This window comes from Thunnus maccoyii, chromosome 5, assembly GCF_910596095.1.
Source record: "Thunnus maccoyii chromosome 5, fThuMac1.1, whole genome shotgun sequence".
Lineage (NCBI taxonomy): Eukaryota > Metazoa > Chordata > Actinopteri > Scombriformes > Scombridae > Thunnus > Thunnus maccoyii.
In genome coordinates, this window is record NC_056537.1 from 10,143,188 (window position 1) to 10,161,417 (window position 18,230).

At 40.2% G+C, this 18,230-nt stretch overlaps 1 protein-coding gene across 2 annotated transcripts in view; it reads left to right on the forward strand.

Annotated features, from left to right (window-relative positions):
- The window catches only part of syt12 (synaptotagmin XII), a 28,494-nt gene that overhangs the window by 5,653 nt on the left and 4,611 nt on the right, over nucleotides 1-18,230 (forward strand). Inside the window, exons 1-5 of one of the 2 annotated variants that reach the window (XM_042412319.1) lie at nucleotides 5,270-5,323; nucleotides 5,420-5,526; nucleotides 8,736-8,796; nucleotides 9,551-9,744; nucleotides 10,350-10,754. In XM_042412319.1, the coding sequence (XP_042268253.1) occupies nucleotides 5,509-5,526; nucleotides 8,736-8,796; nucleotides 9,551-9,744; nucleotides 10,350-10,754 (678 nt within the window). In that variant the 5' untranslated portion in view covers nucleotides 5,270-5,323; nucleotides 5,420-5,508. Of the gene's footprint in view, nucleotides 1-5,269; nucleotides 5,324-5,419; nucleotides 5,527-8,735; nucleotides 8,797-9,550; nucleotides 9,745-10,349; nucleotides 10,755-18,230 lie in introns of those variants that run through there. The other variant, XM_042412320.1, reaches the window with a different exon arrangement.

Genomic DNA, 18,230 nt, shown 5'->3' on the forward strand with positions numbered 1-18,230 from the left:
ACATTGGCAAGATAGGCTAACTAGCTTCCACTTCTTGAGTTGTATACAAACTTAACAGCATAATGGGGCCTCCCAAATGTTGCATTCTGCAAAGTGACAGAACTATCAGTTGATAACCAGTGCTATATGGGATGTTGGAAAAAGGAGCTCAAAAACGGTGTTGTTTCAATATTTGGAGGCTGTACAATGCTAAGACGTACTACTATCAATAGCGTACCATGGAAGTTAACAGGGCGTCTCCAAGCAATGCCGTTTCTTAAAGGTGCAGTGTGTAGGATTTAGTGGCATCTAGTGATGAGGTTGCAGATTGCAACAAACTGAATAGAAGAAGAGGACCTGCTCCCTATGTAGATATAAAGGGCTCATTCTAAGGTAACAAAAACACAACGATTGTTATGTTCATGGGATTATACACTAATGAAAACATACTTATGAACAAGTCCGTACCACTAGATGCCACAAAATTCTACACACTGCACCTTTAAAATCTCAGTCAACAGAGGATTGAAGCTTAGACACTGTTTCCAAAGGAGTTTTTATACTCTTTAGGAAAAAAACTTCAATATTCATAATAGTTGCAGTATCATCATAGTTTATTTCCTAACACAAAAAGTTAATTAAAATGTAAGTTTGGCTTTAAAACTGAAAGTCTGCAACTTAACTACAGTTAAAGTAAGATTTAACCTACAAAGAAGCAAGGGTGCAGGGGTGAAGCATAAAAACTGTGTTACTGTCCAAATACCTTTGGCTCCCTCTGCAGTTACTCAATAGTTAATCAATAAAGCCGTGGCTTGGCTTCAAATCACTACTCTTCCCCACTTTGGAGAATTTAAGCTTCCACCCACTTTCGCATTAAAGAGAGTGAATGGACCTTTTCCAAAACATTAAGTCAGGTCTGAGAGACGTTTTCTGCAGCACTAAGTGCTTTCCCTGTCCTGTATTAGCCTAATTGTGAGGTTGTTAATCTAATAAGTTGTAGGTATAATGACTCACACATGATTTAGCTTTTCAGTCTTAACATCAAGACTTCAGACTGAGGCTTCAAGATTACAGAAGTGATGAAAAATTAGTGGCCTGGAAAAACCCGCCCAGGTGTGGAAATAAATGGGCAACTCTCAGCAACTTCTTTAATTACCCTAACATCTATGGTTGTGTTGTGAGACACTTAGATATATGAAACTGTGACTCAAACAAATGTTGTAAAATAACGTGCAAGGTCATCATTTACCAGGATTAAAAAAGAAGAAAATGACATGATTTTTGGTAACTGTTCTGTAGTTATTTAACCATTTATCTGTGTTTGTACAGTTTTATCTACTCTTTATAGTGGCTGTTTGGACATTTTAGTGTTTAATGTGGTTTAGAGTGAAGTCAGCAGGCTTTTTCTCACAACTCATCACTAGATTCAAAGAAAGCTTTCCTCTGTCTTTAGCAAAGAAAGAAAGAAAATATTTAACTTCCAGATTTTAGGAGATAAATCAAATTCCACTTGCGAGAGTTGTTTAAGTAGCTCTCGACTTTCACTACCAGACAGAGTGCAAACAATTCTCTGTTCGCTGTCACAGTCAAAGATGCCTGTTACACTATTTCCATTTTGCGTTGAGTCAGTCTGCAAACATAAACTTGAGTCAAGTCTTTATGGTTAGTTTTGGTTAAAAAAGGGATTGAAACTGATCATGAAGTGAAAATCAAAGACATTTTGGTGGTCATCCATCATCACCCTCAAAATCTAATCTTTTGTTTGGTGAACTAAGGATGATCTGTGCAAGTTTCATTCAACTCTGTTTATAAGTTGTTGAAACATGCACCCAACAAACAGACCAAGTGACTAAAATGGGTGAAAAAAAAACTCCTGGCACAAGTAAACATTTTAAAGAATAGATTAACAGTTTAGTCTGTCTTAAAACGATTGTCAGGTCTCCAAATGAACACTGAAACAGCTTTTGCTTGCTGTAATCATTGTCCCTCTTCTGACCATTGATTCTCTCCAAATGCACTTACAATGTAAGTGATGGTGGACAAAATCCACAATCCTTGTTTTGAGTAAAAATTTTGCAGTCTTTTTAGATTCCCTCTTTGTGTCTTAATGGACATTGTAGGAACAAAGAAACAAAAAGAGGGAATTTGGCATTAAAAAGACTTTGAAACATATTGACTTGATTTGGACTTGGACGTTGGATGGCTGCAACCTCATATTATCTTCAGATAAACTTTTAAATATATTTTTGTATATAAGGAGGGCTGTAGATTTTGTCCTCCGTCACTTACACTGAAAGTATGAACAGGAGGAATCATTACAGCAAGAAGAACATGAGCAATGTTCATTTGGGTACCTGACTGTTGTTTTAAGACAGACTTGAAAAATTGTGAACCTATCCTTTAATTTTTAGACATCCTTTGCCCAAATCTCAACATATTTCTTTATGTTTTCAGTGCGTTTACATATGCTATAGTTTTAGCTGCCTTTAGCTGAAAAGTAGTGGCAGTATTTTGAGTCCAGGTTTTGTTATTCTAACTCTGAGTGATTGAGCTGATTAGCTGCAGCTTGCTGGTTCTTCCTGCCTCAGCTGGCGCCATCGCTGACATTTAAAAACCGGCGCCGGCCGGTGCGATGCTACTTTTATTTAACCGTGCATCAAATAAGCTGTCCAAACCAGAAAGTCAGAGTGTAGCTGGCATTGAAACAGGCAGATATACGAAGAGGCAGGAAAGAGAAGGAGAAGAGAGAGAAAGAGATATTGCTTTGCGGCCTGAACACAGATTGCTGTGCGGTGTCATATTGTATCTGGCTGTTTCACTGAGCGCAGCAGTGAGGCAGTTAATTTGATTATGAGAGTCATTGGGCAAGATTAAAAGCAAAGTTGATTGATCAGTTGTTGGGAGTTGTTGCGGCTCTCTGTTTTCTTATTGCTTCTTCTTTTCAACACACACATCTTTTTTTTATTTTCCTCAATCAATTCTTTCTATGATTTCATCCTTGTCTCACTTCTCTCCTTATCTCTCCTCTCTTCCTGTTTTTATCTCCTTTTTATGTGTTTGTGGGTGTCATAAATCAGTGTGTCTGTTGTTATTGATCAGGCCTGTTTTAAGATGCAGCTCCAATAGGGGGGAATTTCTTGTTTTCCTTCTTACTCGCAGTTAGCAGCAAACAGCAGCAGCCATGCCGTATTTATATCCAGTGTGCAGAATCTGGGTTCGCTATTGGTGTCTGAGCTGTTTTGGTTTCAGCAGGAGACACGCAGGCTGCCTGGTTTGCATGCAGCAGCCACAGCGTCTGTTTCCTCCCCAGTCATGCTGGTTTTTGTAGGCAGTCCTACAGGGAATCCAAGGAAACAAAAGAGCTTTTCACACACACAGATACATGGGTTAGAGCTATTATTTATTATTGGACAATATTTTCACTGTAGTTATGTGAAAAGCAGCATCTAACTTAAAAAAAACAACCCAATTATTTGGCTCTGTAAGAGTGAATGTGACTGTGGCTGCATTAATAATTACAGTACCGTAAGGATGTGACATAACATGCTTTTTGTGATTTTCTGTCATTCATATACAGTAATAATGTTGGATGTCTATGTTAAACATGGTCAGAGTTCCCAAACATGAGGTGAACATATGTAAAAATGCTCCCTGAAAGTCAAAAGCCAGTCAAGGGCTTCAACCTGTCAATTCTGTGGCCTTTGTTGCTAAGGTTGTTCCAAGCGTTGTTTGTGATGTCCACGCGCTTATTACGAGTCAGATTTTGCCTCAAATTTATATGGATGTGTTTGAGAAGTTTCCATTTTGAGTGAAGAACAAGAAAAAGAAATGAATTCTGACTACTAGTGTTTTTTTTTACATAGCCTCCAGTCTCCAGCTGGCCAATCAGAAGAGATTGAGCTCTTCGGGAGGAGGGCCTTAAAGAGACAGGAGTTAAAAAACAGCCTGTTTCAGACAGAGGCTGAACTGAAGGGCTGCATAAACAGCCAGTATAAGATAAATAATGAGTCTTTTGAACTGTAAATCATGTAACGATATTCCAATAGAGCCTCAGAATAGAAATATAGACCTGGAAATGTTATTTTACTCTCATTTTGCTAGTCTGGTTAGTGGTCAGAATTGGAAAAGCTGTGCTTGACTATTATGGATGTAACTACTGTGTGGGATATTTTGTTTTACAAAAAAATGAAGTCAAGGTTCTCTTACTAGCTTTTTCTGCATCTCAGAGTCTTCTTCATTCATACCCATCCCTTAAGTTTTACCCTGAAAACACATCTGTCGAATCTCCTTCTCTATTCTTTGGCAAAAGTCCTGACATTTAAAAAAAAAAAATTATTTATATTATTATTTCTCAGAGGCTTTTAACAACAGATCTCCACAGATTTGACCCAGGATTTTCATGAAGTTTATGTGTGACCACATTTTTTGTTTCCCAGAAAAGTAAAAACAGCCTCATTAAAATGTTGACGAGAAAGGTTTTCAGCCTGTACGTTAATAAGCTGCCGCAAAAGAAAACTAACAAGCCTGAATACACAACCTTCAACCAATCTCAGTGGTAAAAAAAAAAAAAAAAAAAAAAAAAGATACCTCCATCTGCCAGATCAACGCATGAGTTATTTTATCTCATTTTTCAACAGCCTGAAGCTAATGCAGAAAGTAGACAGTCAATACTAGTGTCCTGTGCTTGCTCTATTCAAATACCTTGGATACTGTATCTGTGAAAGGCCAGTATTAATGGAGAGATTTGATACATCTATCTGGCTCACACACAAGCGGGCTCAGACAGTGTGTGTGTGGGCTGGGGTTGTCGCTCTGCAGGGAGTCTGAGTGTAGGTTTAACATTAAGATGTGGCTGATGAGAGCTACACACATACACACACACACACACACACACACAGGACTGCATCCTACTGTAAGTGCCTGGAGGAAAATGTTTCCAGGAAGAGTCAGGTTTTCAAAGTTTTCCCAGTAAAGCCAAATAGTCTGAGATATTACTTAACCCTGCAACCTTTAAGATAGATATTCATGATTTAAGTATTTAATTGTCGATTAGTATGCATAATTCTTAACTCTGTTTATTTTTCCACCCACAGGCCCATTACTGTTCTGGAAAATTGTATTCCACAAATTTCACAAGCTCTGTTCCATTGCATCGTTCACTTGCCACTTAACGTTCTTCACAGCTTGTTTTCCAAGCTGACATAGTGACAGGACATTCATTTCATGCATATCTCGGTAATTGAAAAAAAAAAAGTCCTTTAGACAACTCTCTGTGCGCTGGAGGCAGACAGTCTTTTTAGACCTGATGAGGAATATTATCAGACACAGAATCCCCGCAGCAACGGTGAGATAAATCTAAAGATGTGAGAGACCATGTGCGCATGAAGATGACACATCAGTGGAAAAGCTTTTATGTAAATGTTCACCTTTCCTTTCACAGTCATGTGTTAATGAGCTGTCAGCTGGAGGAAAGTCTCCAATCTGAAGGAGAGCGTTGATGTGATATCAAATCACTGACATGTTGATATCATGAAAATAAGACATACAGTAAGTAGTTTACGTTGAGAAGTGTGTTTCATGCTCCAGTTCTTTGAGTTCCAGCTAAACGATTGCCATTGTGGATAATATGAAAAATATCAGTACTCAAGTGTGTAAAAATTCAACCTTTTTATTTCTTCTCTGCTGGCATCTCTCTCTCTCTCTCTCTCTGTTTGCCTTTGTTTGTCTGTCTCAGTTTATTACACAAACTATTTCTGGCCTTTGTCCTCACACCATCTTTCTTATCTCGATGGTTTTCTGAGACACCTCTGCACAGATTTTATGTGATAGAAGGTGACAGTGAAAATTGGAAAGAGAGGGGATAACAAGCAGCAAAGGTCATGATCCTGATTCTACTCTTCACTCATCGGTGTACATGATGGAACCCACCATAAGGCTGGAAAATGCTTCTCTGGGCTGCACGTACTATAAGTGAAAGTGCACGGGTGTTATTAGGAGACGCTCGCATTGCTCTATTTTTAACACTTGACATTATAACACTGCTCTCTGCAAAGATCCACAGAAACGTTTACAGTATTTGTATCTTTGCAGGACTAATTACAGCCTTAAACTGGCTGTCTACGGTACTTGTTGCAAAAAAACACACAACAAGACATTTGCTGACCGGATCTAGTTTGAGCATAAGTGCAACTCTGGTCTTAAATTTCACATTAGTGATTGTGTAACATTGAGTCACCTCAATTTCCTTTGCAGGTTCGTTCCTTTAGATCCTGCCTTTGTGCTCCCATCTTGAGGTCAAAACTTGAATCACTTCAAGATTTGGTCTGCTGAGTTTGCAAGAACTGTGATTCCCAATCAGAAGTACATTATACGCCGGGGGTGCTTTTGCGGTTGCCAGTGGGTACGTGGAAAGACAGTGAAATAGGTAGTAGAAATTCTGTCTGTCTGTAAAAATATATCCACATATTTATGTTTAGGAGAAAAATAAACATACATATAATATATTTATATTTAATACATTGTCACAATAACCAATAAACTACCACCAGCAATAGGCCGATTGCACCGGACACATCTCCATCCAACCGGAGTCAGTGGTAACACCTAAAGACCATGTGCTGCTCATCAAAACTAGTTCAAAAGTAAGCAGAGAATTCAAAATAGCTTAAAGTAAAAAAAAACAAATTGTTGAAATATCCGTCTTCTGCTGCTGCAAGTGGAAGGAGTATAAATGCAAACTTGACCAAACCCACTGAAAAAACAAAGACCCTATCTACTTTAATTAGTGCTAAATAACATCAAATGTAATGTTCAATTTAAACACATCTGAAACATGACAGCTGGTGTCGATGGAGGGGTACATCTCACCTGATAGGATGGTGGTTTGTTCATCAGACAAAAAGGTTCAGAGCCACTGTGTAAGCTGATGTGACTGATTAAATGACTTTCAAAGCCTTAAATCCATTGGCACTGATCTCAAATGAGCAAACATTAACAAACAAAGCCAATGCTGCCTCATTGTTATTTACTAAATCTGTCTGAAACATTGTCTTGTTCTCTCCCTCTTGTTCTTTCCCTCCCCTGCCTTGATCTCCCCTCCCTCTTCCTCCTTCTTTTAAGCTTCCTCTGGACCTCCTCTACACTCATATGTTACCTTAAGCCGAGCTGAGCCAGGCAGGGCCGAGTTGGCGGGCGATGCTCAGTGCTTCCCTCTCTGCCAGAGATTCCCCATGCTTTGTTTAATGGCACATCAGCAGCTGTCAGTGGGCCCTGCACTGCGTCAGCCACTTTAATTGGCCCGCATGGCTATGGTCTGCAAACCCCCACCCGCTGCCCCCTCCAGCCTTTTGCTATATCATTAGTGTAATGCTCCCTTTCCCCCGAGCCGCTGAGATATGGGGAGATTCCAACAAGCGGGGGAGAAAGAGGGGAGGTTGGGGGGAGGAATGAGTCACACTCCAGCAACCTTTTTTTTTTTTTTTGCAGTTTGTGAAGGAAGAAGAAGGGCACAGGAAAATATTGTTCTCCTTTGTCTTTTGAAAAACAGCCGCTGATGCAATTTTTAAGAAAAATTGAATTGATTTCTCATTGTTAACCAAACAAACCTGATGACTGCCTCTGAGTGAGTTCTCCCAGAATCCTTAATGCAAGGTTGGGAGAGCAACACATTTTTTCTGTTTGTCACGGCAGAATGATTGGAAAATAACATAATCTGTGTTCTCTTAGCGTAGATTTCAAAGTAGTGGTCGCTGGATTACTCACATTACTGCCTCAGGGCCACAAATCATCAATTTCAATCAATATAAATGTTAATGCAACAAATGTAGGAGTCCCAGAAACAATTGGGGTCTAAAACACAATTTGATATTATTGTATATAAGGTGTTTTCCTCCATTCAGTCTTAAATCATGGCCAGATTAATCTACTGGGAGAGGCAGGGCAAAAAGCACCATGAGTCTTACATCCCCTCTTACTGGCGTTCAGACCTACGCAAGATGTTTCCAAGAAATTACATTCATATACATCTAAATTGCAACGGCAAACACGTTTTGCTAGAAATGTAATGCTGGCTGATTAATTTTTCTCTCAAAATAATGAGAAAATGTTACGTATTTGGCAAGTTGCAAAAATGTTGATGCTAAATGGATGAGGGAAGTGTTCAGTGATGACGTAGTTCTTTTTTTTCCTACCAAATTATCTGATCTTGCAACACTCTGGCAGGACTCAGGATGCGAATCCCAGTCTCTGTTGCCAGAGTCCTGCATCTTGTACACCTGCCGTCCACCTCAACCTCCTCCCTCCGACTACAGAGTGATACATAAACGTGGCATTTCAGTCATTCAAAAACACACGTCTGAGAACATAAATCCAGGCAGCGATTACCTTTGCCAATGCAACATAATTGAGAAAACAATTTAGTTGTATATGTATGTAATTTCTAATAGACAAGGTTGGTCCTGCGTTAAAAACTCTGTAAAGTTGGCAGAGGAGGTTGTTGCTTTAAGTACTGGAGGTTCGGTTTGAATAAAAGAACACTGAAAAAGCTATCAAAGTTGGAATAATTTTGCTGTAGCCCTCTTTGTTGGCTCTGGGTCAAAACAATAGTCTGTGTTGTCAGTAATTCTGTGATTTGTCTTTGTGCAGCTCCCTTTAAGTCCGAGTCTGGCAACAGCTCTGAGGGTCAGACTTTACTCTCTTATGCTCCCTGATGTAAAACGCCACTTGAACAGATTATTCTCTGGATGTTTTTTTTGCAGGCTGGCTGCAGCACCATGTCCTCGGCTCAAAGTGGGGATATATCAGGCTACCATCTGAGCGGTGAGTGGACAACACTTAATGTCCAAGATGGTTTCAAGCAAATTCCTTTACTGATCTTGTCTGCATTGAGTATCATTGTGTGGATGAATGCTTGACAGCTGTCCTTTTTCATCCACACTGTTGTAAATGCCTGTTTATATGTGAGTGTGTTTGAGACCATGACAGATGATGCTGTCTATAGCTTTTCATTCAGTGGTGTGCGTATGTATTTTGAGGTCACATTTATACACAAGCTTTACAATGCCTGCGGCCTCATCTGTTGCTGAAGGCCACTGATGTTTCAAGACATTTTAACTTGCACTATAATTGGTTTATCTCTTGTGTTAAAAAGTAGAAATAAAGCTGTCAAAGTCCTCCCACAGATGCAATTCATCTTGAGAAAGCCAGCTCGGCACCCTCATAGTTCCTCCCTAAGATACAACATGAGCTTTAATTCAGAGTGGCATTTCAATTTATCTGTCACATTTCGCCAGATTTCGTCTGAAACTATTAGCTGATTTACATAAAACTTCATGTCACGACTGTTTCCCAAAGTCATCTCACTGCTAAATGACAAGAACTGAGGCTGCAGCAAACTGTGCTCTGTGATCATGAGATTGTTAAGAATCCTGCTAGTCTTAAAACGAAAATGTGTTCTCGCATCAGATATGACATACAGACAGTTATGAGGCCAAAACTTTATGCTATCACTGATGAAATGGAACTGTATAAGGACAGCTTTAAGAACTTTTTGTTTTGTGTGTGTGTGTTTCAGTGGTACGTAACCCGCCGGGCTGGGAGGTGGGAATCTACCTAGTGGGCTTCTTCGTGCTGCTGGGTGTGGCCGGACTCAACATCTGGAAGCTGTGGAAATCTGGAACCTTCCCCACGCCATCCCCCTTCCCCAACTTTGACTACCGGTACCTGCAAGAAAAATATGGAAACTCCTTCTCGGAAGTCAGGCAAAAGGTACATTTAAGTGCATGCTATGTAGAAATGTGAAAGATGAACTGGTTTGCCTAGAACAAGTGATGAGCAATAATGTACCACTGAGGGTCAAGAGTCTGCAGGTTTTCTCTCCACTTGTAGTGTATTAAGTAGAAATAAGTATATTTTCTCTTCTGTTGCTGAAAGATTTTTGAAATTTACTGGTCAGATTTTATTTGATGTTGAGACTCTTGAGCTACCTCGAAGCAGAATTCCAGGGTCTTATTTTTGTAGTTTTGACCATTATTTCTATCTGTTAATGTTAAAATTGTACTCACCAAAGCAATTTTCTGAGATCTGTAAACACAGTGACATCACTACAACAAAGTACAACAAACAACACAAGAGTTCAGATGATCAGACAGTTTGTAAATAAGCACTTTAGCCAGAATATCTGCTGCAAAACCTCCTTATTTGGTTTAAAACCCAAAGTGAGGATACTAAGTGTTCATCCTTCATCACTCAACTACAATAAGCACAGCAGGTCAAGGTTGAACCAGGAGGTCAGTTTGTAAACATTGTACCATTTTTTACCATCCTAGTATCTTTAAAAAGTTCTTTATCCTTTACTTAACCCCTTCCTGAAGAGAGTGGCAGCCAACAATCACCGGCGGGCCTCCACCACCTCTAGCCGCAAGCCCAGCCTGGCCCTGGGTGACACCCCAGATGGCTTCAGAGACCTGGGTCACCTGGAGCTGATGAGCAGAGAGCTGGACCCGACTGGCATGGCCCAGCTCAACCGTTCCATCTCCACCGATTCGCTCAGTTCCATCTCCTCCATCGCCAACAATTTTGGCCATGACTTCACTGTCGGCCAGCTGGAGGTGACTCTGGAGTTTGAGCAGTCCAGGCTGCCAGGTCAGGGAGTGGGAATGCTCCACATCAGCCTGCACCAGGGCAAGGACCTGCTGGAGAAGGAGGAGGGAGACTTTCCAGGCTGCTTCATCAGAGTCTCTCTGGGGCCAGAAGAGCTAAACGTGGGAGTCACAAGGGTAAGGGAGCTGTGTGTTTTTGTGTGTGTTCTTGTATTTCTATGCTTACTTGCGCCGCCTCAATAAAGTATGACTCTACACTATATGTGGATATATGTTAGTTGCAACACACAATTATTTTTGTTCTGAGAGCTATACGTGACGTCCTCAAATTGCTTGTTTTGTGGCACCAACAGCCCAAAACCAAAAGTTTTACATTTACAATGATATAAAACCAGAGAAAAACTGAATTCTCACATCCGAGAAGCAGCAATTCTGAGCAAATTTGGGGGATTTTTGCTTAATAAGGATGGATCAATGGATCAACTGTTGATTAATCGACTAATCATTTCAGCGTGTGTGTTGTAAGTGTTAGCATATGTGCATTTTAACATATGATAATTAAAGATGAGGCAGTTCCTCATTAGCTGCCACTATCGCACAAAAAGAGGACGGGAGACTTTCAACATAATTACAGCTAGACTACTAATGGAGCAGTGATTCAGGATTGGGGCAAAAAATGAAAGGGACAGCTTCTCAGATGGGTAATTAGCAGTCAAGCCATGACAATTGAACTAGAGCAAAGGACTGAAGATAAAAGTCGACCCTGTCATCGTGGGAGAGCAATAAGGCTGTAGTGTCTGAAACGTTCTCGCTCAGGGGGCAGCTTTGGCTTGCTTGAACTGTGTTTAAGATTTTAGCGCTTGCTAAATTTGAGACAGAGACAGTGATACGATGCTTGATGCTGCAGCTTGACAAGCCAATCGTTTCCTGTCCCCCGGAAGAGCCCATTTCATTTGCTTGAGTGGCAAGCCCCCTGGGAGCTGGATGTAGTCAGCATTGGTTGATTTCACATCCTTTACCTTCATCAGGAGTAGACGTGATTGACTTTGAGGTCACTCAGTTTGAGTGATTCAGATTTTAACTGCAGTTCACATTATAATGATGATGGTATGTGCCATTGTGATTATGTTATATGATATTATGATTATGATATGTGGCATTATGAATGTTTATAATCCCTTCTCACATTGAGAAGGGATTCATTTTCAGTTCATCTGGTCTGAAAATGCTACAGGTCGCATTAAAATAAGGGTCGGTGGAGATGAGATAATAGGGTTGGGTGATATGATGATAGACTAAATAAAATTGTCAACCATAAGAGATTTTATCATACTGTTCATACACGGGTAGATATCCTGTAATTTCTCAGGGTGTAATAGGTCCTTGGGGACAGTTCTGCAAATCAGCAGGCAAGACAATGTGATGAAGTTCACATATTTAAGTATTTGAGTTTCTGTATTAGTCAAAACTAATATTTCGATCTGGTTATTTTTACATAAACTGTTGATCAAAAACCTTCCAGAAAATGCAGCTGAGGAAAAAAATGATGTTCATTTAGACATGATCAAATTAAAAATACTCATAGTAACTGACTTAGCATAAATTTGAGCAGAAATTATGAGATAGAAGTCCAACTTTTCACTGTGAGTATTTTTTGTTTTAATCATGCATATTTTTAAAAATCTTTTTTTAGCAGAAAAGTGCTTCCATACATATAAGATGAGATGTGATGAGAACATTTTTTTTTAGCCATGGTACTGCATGGCTCTATGGATAACAAACTCAGTCTTGGTCGGTCCAGACTGAAATATTTCAACATCTACCAGATTGATTGCACAAAATTTTGTACAGACATTCACGGTTCCCAGACAATGAATCCTACTGATGTTTGTGATCCCTTGACTTTTCCTCTGGCGCCACCATAGGGTTTACTTTTGTGATTTGTAGTGAAATGCCTCTACAACTGTGGATTGCTATGAAGGTTGATGAAGACATTCATGTCCCCCTCAGGATGAATTGTAATAACATGATCCCCAGATTTTTTTTGCGCTATCATTGGGTCAAAAATTTAATTAGTCCAATACTTTGTTTTATGACTAAATACCTGCAAAACTAATCACATCCCCTTCAGCCTCAGCTGTGCTTTGTGTTTAGTGCTAATTAGCAGCTGTTAGCATGCTAACACGCTGAACTAAGATGATGGACATGGTAAAACTATACCTGCTTTGCATCAGCATGTTAGCAGTCTTATGTTAGCATTTAGCTCAACACATCACTGTGCCGCAGCCTCACAGAGCCACTATAGCATGGCTGTAGATTCTCATGTTTATTGTTCCCTTGGTAGAAAAGTATCTTGAGTATTACTTCCTATAGCAAATTACTTGAATCCTTCACTGAAACAGTTTCATAAAAGCTTAAATCTATGTGACTACTCTGACAAGAGAAGAACAGGGCTACATTCTTCCATCTGCTACACCTGCCACTTGCCTTCTGCTCTTAGCTACACGTTGCCAGAAAATTTACTAATTCCTGCCTGGCTGTGAGTCATCAGCATAGCACCTCCTGTGACTGTGGTTTTGTACAGGCTGCCAGGGACGCCACACTGAGTCATCAGGGCTCCTTTTACTTGAGCATGTTGTTTTGTTGTATTAATGTGCTCAGGCTGGGTGTAATAATAGTGGAAGCAGCCACTGATGCGACGGCTTTAGTGGCTCCTTCTTTAATGTAGAGGAGAGGTGAAGACCAAAGGAAATGCTGACATCAGCTCCACTCACCCTGATGGCCAAGCTAGCTTTTCGCTCCCTCCCTCCCTCTCTCTGTTCCTTTGCTTTCTCTCACTCATTATATTCTCTCTCTTTTTTCCTGCATTTCTTTTCTGTCACTGTTTCTTGTTTTTGTGCTGCCTGTCACCTGTCTATCACTCTCTCTGTCTCCCATGCCTTTCCTTGCCCATTTTCCCCTCATCTCGTTTTCCTCCCGATTTATTTACTGTCAGTGCTTCTTGATTTTGTTTTGCTTGAAGTAATGAGCCTGCCATTCTTCTTCTTTCTCATTCTCCCTTTGTCCCTTCCTCTGTTTACCGTATATTAGCAAGATGGCGGGGGTGGCGGTGCATGCATGTGCTGGAGGCGGTGTTTGCTCTCATACAAAACCCGAGATTTATAAAATGGCTGGTGGCAAGGTGATAGTGGAAGAGGAGCTTTTGAACTTCCTTGTAAGCTACAATGAAATTATTTTGCTGGCTTCAAACAACTTCTCATCTGAGTGGATTGAAGAGTCCAAGAGGCTTCTATTTGAAGTCTGTCCGAAAACTATGTAACGCTATGTCTCATACAAAGACTCACAGAAGGACATTAACAACATCAGGGCAGAAAATATTTCCAGGTTTGTTTCGCACTACTTGGATAAGCTTCCACCTGTCGGGTTTGGCAGCATGGATGCATCAGCGCTGCTTAGCAGCGTTGAGCATTTGAGCCAAGGAGTTTCTAGCTTGAGGAGGGCCCTGGAAGCACAGGCAAGTGTGAATGAGAACCTGGGGGCGGCTACTGCAGCTTTGGATTGCTGGATGTCAGCAATGAAAAAGTAGCGTGGTCCCCCTGGCTTGGACCCTGAGACCTGTGCATATCAGGAAAGAGAGGTGCACAGACCATGCTCCGCTCGCCAGGAAGAGATATTGGATGAAGCAACAGTGAGCACACCACCCCAAACACGATCATGGTCCCCACAGTGGAGCATTATTGTGAAAGAGGGACAGCGACTAAAGCACGTTTCCCAAAACACAGCCATGCAGCCAAAACCCTGCGCTATGCAATCTCATTTGAAACGAGAGAAGAAGAAAATGAGAATAATTGATACCGGCACTGAGAGTAACTCAAGTGGTTAAAACCATGCTGGTGAGTGTGTTTGCTACAAGATTCTCCCCTAATCTTGATGCTGACACTCCTAGTACTTATTTGACTGAGAAATTGGACAGTGTTGGAAGATTGATTCAACCCGGAGCAGGTTCACCTTGTTTCATGTCACTGCTGAATGTTACAAAGTTGCTGATATGTACGATCCACAACTTTGGCAAACTGAGACCTATGTCCATCGTTATTATGAGGCTTATAGACCCAGAGCTGAGGCCTGTGGATCACCTGTGGAGCGCTCTGTGATTACACCTGTAGCTCCGCATGGGATTTGCTTGGGCAAATGACAGCAGCCAGTAAAGACAATGTAGTTAACATGAAATGAAATCCCCTATATGAAAATCAGTATTGTGTCATATAATGTGTGAGGACTGTGTGTTGGCCACAGTGAAGTAGACAAATCACGTTGTGTTGTTGTGGACAAGCTCTTGGAGAACTGTGACATACTGTGTGTTCAAGAGACATTCTTAGCTAAACACGACTTGGAAAGACTACATTCTTAAGATAAAGGCTTATATGAGGCTGGTGAATCCACTACTGACCATAGCACTAAAATAGTCCAAGGCATGATACCAGGTCTCTTTATCTCCAGCAGGCCTTTTAAATAAATTAAAGACTAATGTGTACAATGCTAAGCCAGGTTGGAATGAATATGTAGAGGAGCTTCATGCTTAGGCTAGAAGGGCTTTTAAAGCATGGGTTGAGTCAGGTAGAAATAAATATGGACCCTTATTTGAATATAAGAAACGTGCAAATGCAAATTTTACATATGCCCTTCGATTTATCAGAACGAATGAGAGTGCACTGAGGTCTGACTCACTTGCGAGGAAGTTGCAAAACAATAGTCTTAATGATTTCTGGAAAGAAGTCAGAGTTATGAATAATTGTAAAACATCTCTACCATTGAATATTGATGGAGTAAGTGGCTCAAATAAACTTTCTCACTGGTGAAACATTAATATGAATCTGTTCAACTGTGTTAAAAGCAATTTGTTTATAGTGGGCAACATAGATAATAATGAGGATGTGATTGTTACCCCACAAGAAGTCCATGATGCAGTCATGATGGAGATAATAAGGCATGGGGTATGGATAATATAACTGCTGAACAGTTGCTGGTAAAAAACTCTATCCTCTGCTTGCTATTTATTTTATTGGGTTTATTAGTCCATGGTATTCTACATGACTCTATTTTATCTGTTATAATAGTGCCTGTCATTAAAGATAAAGCTGGTAAACTAAATAGTTCAGAGAATTACAGGCCTATATCTTTAACCAGCATTTTATCCAAAGTGCTGCAGAGAACTCTACTTAATAAACCAGTTTGGTTTTAAACATAAACATGGCACTGATATGTGTATTTTTGCCTTAAAGGAGATTTTAGATGAATACAAAAGGAAAAATCACACAATTTTTATGTGTTTTATTGATGCCACTAAAGCTTTTGACCATATAAATCATGAAAAATTATTTAACAAATTATATCAAAGAGGGGTTCCTAGATTTCTAGTGAGAATCCTGGTTTTCTGGTATGATCATCAGACGATGCGAGTTAAACAGGGAAATTCTTTATCTGTTCTGTTCCATGTGAAAAATGGAGCTCGACAAGGTGGTATTTTGTCTCTTTTTCTTTTTAACATCAATATGGATTATCTGTCAATGCAGTTAAAAGGATGTGGAACAGGGTGCATGGTTGGTAATTCTCTCATTAACCACCTAATGTACGCAGATGATTTGGTGATTTTCTTTCCATGTAGTGCTGGTCTTCAACAGTTATTGAGGGTATGTTCACAATATGGTATAGATTTCAACATCAGATATAATGCAAATAAGAATAATATTATGATTGTTAGAAGTAGGGAAGACAGAAAATTAGTATTTCTTGATTTCTTGAGGTCTGGCATTGCCCTTAAAGTGTGTAATGAGGCTAAATATTTAGGCCATTACACAACCAATGATCTATCAGATGAAAAGGACATTTACAGACAAATGTCGAAAGTTGTACGCACAAGCAAACATGTTGGCTTGTAAATTCAGTTTTTGTTCAGTGACTGTGAAGACCTCTGTTTTTAAAGCTTTTTGTACCCCACTATATATTGCCCACCTGTGGCATTGCTACAGAAAGGGCAGCATGCAGAGGCTCACAGTGGCTTATAATGACAGTATGAGGCTGCTGCTTAAAGCACCAAGAAGCTGCAGTGCAAGCCAAGGTTAAGGTTTAGGTTTGTTAATGTTGGTGCACCAACACCTGCTCTGCTGTAATAAGAAATATTATATATAGACAGATGACAAATAAAAGGTCAACATAATGTCTTAGTAGGGTGTTGGGCCACCATGTGCTACCAGAACAGCTTCAATGCACCTTGGCATTGATTCTACAAGTCTCTGAACTCTACTGGAGGGATGAACACCATTCTCCAGAAAGATATTCCCTCATTTGATGTTTTGTTGATGGTGGTGGAGAGTGCTGTCTAACACATCGGTCCAAAATCTCCCATAGGTGTTCAACTGGGTTGAGATTTGGTGACTGTGAAGGCCATAGCATGTTTCAGCATAGGATAAAGGTGATCACTCAGAACAACTTTGTATTGATTTGCAGTGACCCTTCCTTCTAAGGCGACAAGTGGACCCGAACCTTGCCGGCAAAATGCCTCCAACAACAATAACAGAGCCACCGGATCCCCTCACTGTAGGGTCAAACATTCAGGCCTGTACCGTTCTCTTGGTGTACGCAACACATGCACTCGCCCAGAATATGGTGACTCATCTGACCATATCACTTTTTTCCACATCTCTGTGGACCAGTGCCTATGATTTTTGCACCACTTAGCTCTCAAATGTGCATTCATCTTTGTAATGAGGGATTTATGCACTGCAGCCCTGCTGTAATATCCCTCTCTATGTAATTGCTGATGGACTGTTCTTGCTCAGACATTCTGATCACGTCCTGCATTGACATTCTCAGTCACCTGAGGAAGAGTTGCTCTTCTGTTTTTTCTTACATATCTCACTAATGCACGAGCATCACAGTCATCAAATATGCACTGTCGACCACAATTTCCGACCCTATTTACTGATGTCTTTCCCATAAATCTAAATGCACGTCACTTCAGTCACTGTTCCTATTGAAACAGTGGCCAGTTGAGCAGTCTTTGTGACTGAAACTCCTGCCATCCATGCCCAAACAATGAACCCTCTTTCAAAGTTCACTTAGATCTTTTCCTCTTGCCATCTTGACACAAAATCAGAATAAACCTGGCATTTTTAAACTCAGCATTTTTATACATGCCACAGAACATGATTGGATGTTAATTGCTTAATCGTACCATGCAGTGCGCCTGTGTGGAAGCATCTGCATTTGTTATGTTTCTCCACTCAGGTTTTTCCTTTAAATTGTCACCTGTCTGTAGGTGTACGTGTAAGTTATCTGATTCTGCAAATGGTATTATTTCAGCCTTATCTAACCCTGAACTGAGTCCCATCAGGTTCTCGTCTAGAATGTGGAACCATTGGCATTCTAGCCTGTATGCAAATGTCTGATCACTGTGGATGTCTTTTTTTGTGGATTTCTTGTTCTTTTTTTCTTTTTATTTTTTTTTTTAGATATTGTTCATTTATTTATTTATTTTTCCTCTTTGTATTTTATTTTGCTATGGATCCCCCATGAGCTGTGTCCTTAATGAAGTCTGAATTGAATTGTAGCTCACACACACACACACACACACACACACATGTGCCTGTCTCT